Source organism: Penaeus monodon, chromosome 33 (genome assembly GCF_015228065.2).
Source record: "Penaeus monodon isolate SGIC_2016 chromosome 33, NSTDA_Pmon_1, whole genome shotgun sequence".
Lineage (NCBI taxonomy): Eukaryota > Metazoa > Arthropoda > Malacostraca > Decapoda > Penaeidae > Penaeus > Penaeus monodon.
The window spans coordinates 15,420,571-15,422,778 of record NC_051418.1 but is presented as its reverse complement, the minus strand read 5'-3'; the positions used below and the strand labels follow the sequence as shown (position 1 = coordinate 15,422,778).

General features: G+C 37.6%; 2 protein-coding genes across 3 annotated transcripts in view; one reads left to right on the top strand and one right to left on the bottom strand.

Moving 5' to 3' along the window:
- LOC119594081 (endoplasmic reticulum membrane-associated RNA degradation protein-like) overlaps positions 1 to 1,184 on the bottom strand; it is an 8,937-nt gene extending 7,753 nt beyond the window's left edge. The window contains exon 1 of one of the 2 annotated variants that reach the window (XM_037943136.1): positions 577 to 1,184. The gene's annotated coding sequence lies outside the window, so the exon portion shown is untranslated. Of the gene's footprint in view, positions 1 to 305 lie in introns of both variants that reach the window. The other variant, XM_037943135.1, reaches the window with a different exon arrangement.
- Positions 623 to 2,208, top strand: part of LOC119594082 — a 5,251-nt gene continuing 3,665 nt past the window's right edge. Inside the window, exons 1-2 of the mRNA XM_037943137.1 lie at positions 623 to 736; positions 1,170 to 1,317. Coding sequence (XP_037799065.1) covers positions 1,191 to 1,317 — 127 coding nt within the window. The 5' untranslated portion in view covers positions 623 to 736; positions 1,170 to 1,190. The remainder of the gene's footprint in view (positions 737 to 1,169; positions 1,318 to 2,208) is intronic.

The following is a 2,208-nucleotide window of genomic DNA, read 5'->3' as shown; positions in this document are numbered from 1 at the left end:
TCATCATCACAATGCAATACTTATATTTGTTAACATTTATTCTGCTGACCCTTACTTTCTTGATTGTTCAAGTTAGCTCCACTATGCAAATACATTTGAACCTTGGCCTATCAAAATAACTAATGCTAACTGCTAATTACTCTTTCAACATTTACTTTGATTACAAAGTTTTCTCAAGAGTACCAAATATGTCCCAATGGAATATTCTATTGTAAGTGCTTCGTAATAACCACTGTCTCCATCAAGATAACGTTAAAAATGAATAAACGTTTTCAACCAAACCAAAGGGCAGATACCTGGCTTACCTATTTTAGAAAGGCCAATTGCTGATGAATCTAATCCGAGGTCTTTAGACTGAAGTGACCTTGTCCTTGCTGGGGAGTCCGTGATGTAACACCAGAATGTCTTTGTAAAATATCTCCTAAACAAAACTGGTCTGTTTTTACCGACAATTTCACGATAATTTCCATAAAATATGCTTCACTTGATGAACTACGCATACCTCATGAATTACATCAACCAGCAGGTAAGAGGTCAAAGTAGTTATATTACAAAGAAGATGTTGTATCGTTTTACGGTGATGTCTGCAAGAAAGATTATATTTCATAGTTGTCAGGAGAACCACGCGGCCGCACCACGGGACATGTGCCGACGTGTTTCGTGCGACTCGCGCGAAATGGCCGGAACGTTTTCCTCGGCGCCGACGGTTACGGAGCCAAACTGCGTTCCCTGAGGGGTAATATTTTCACAAAATTTCGTGGAATGTGGTGGATTTTGTATTCAGTCATGAAGTCGGTAAATTTTAAGTAGTTCGACTGTAGAACACAAAGGATAGATTCCAATACATCAAAAAGAGGCTATTATTTGTGTGTTCATTGGTAGACTGACGAATAACGTGTTAGCTTTTGTTTACATTCCTTTAAATGAATATAATTATTCAGTTCAAAGGTTTTGCTTCTAGATTTGCGAATCAGATAACTGCTTATAAACTGTATATGTAATTCCCAGAACTTTAGTGAAAATTACTTCAAATTAGATGTTGAAATGCCCCATGAAATTACAACAATTAGTATCAGGCGGCTCTCGTTGAACAACACGCCATGGGAGTTCGGGATTTAGTGCAGGATCTCGCCTCCATGTCACCTTCGCACCTTTGATCTCTCTGTTAGTGTGAAGAGTAAACATCCTTCATGGAGGGGCAGCATTGGTCTACTACTGGCTGGACGTTCGGGGACCGCTTTAATGTCCAGAAATTGCATTCTGTGTGCCCCTATCCAGACTGGCCAAATTTTGGACCCTCGCTAGTTTTTGAGAATGGTAAGACCTGAGTGTTTTTAACAATTATTATTGCAAATGTTACATTTGCTCATTGTCCAATAAGGCAAGGACATAACCTCTGTTGGTCGTGCTCTGGCAAAGGCCAACAAACCCCCACTATGACCCTGACTGTGAGTTCATGCCAACTGGTCAAGATAGAGCCTGACCTGTTTCCTTAAGTAATAGGAAGATAACTTTCAGTTTCAGCCTCTCATATAGCATTCAGTAAGTAACACATTAATGTGCAGATGGACATGTTCTAAGACCTTTTTGCAAGTGACATTTCTATTGCAGACATAAAAAGAAAGAAACATATAAATAACAGTCATTTACCGCATTACTGTAATGCAGCAATCCATTGGCTGCTTAAGATGTAATGATTATATTTTAAGCAGCCAATGGAAGTATCTTCTATAAATCTAAAAACATTATGAAAAATCCAGAGCATTTGAATCCACCAGATTCTATGTGAGTGCTAGAATCATTTTGTTTTGCTTTTAGAATTTATAATGCACTGTTAGACTAAGAAAATGGTCCATGTTTTGTCTTGTCAAAATATGTTAGTAATACATTGAGGCTCACTTGACACCAGCTCCATCTATTACTGTAATTGTAATATTGTCAATTATCTTGTATTTGCAATAAGCAATGGATATCTAATGGCACCAACTTGACTAGAATTATATACTTAAACATATCAATAGCACGAGATCAACAGTACTTGGAATGGATAGAAATTTTTCGTCTGTTACGTATTTGGCCTTTGCTGTCCTTCCTTCAATGCTTTGGCAAAGGACAAAGCATTGAAGGATAGAGCTTGGACAGGTTCTGTATTTATTTATATGTGATGGTCATGCTGAAGCTAAATCATAATTAGATTAAGTCATTCAT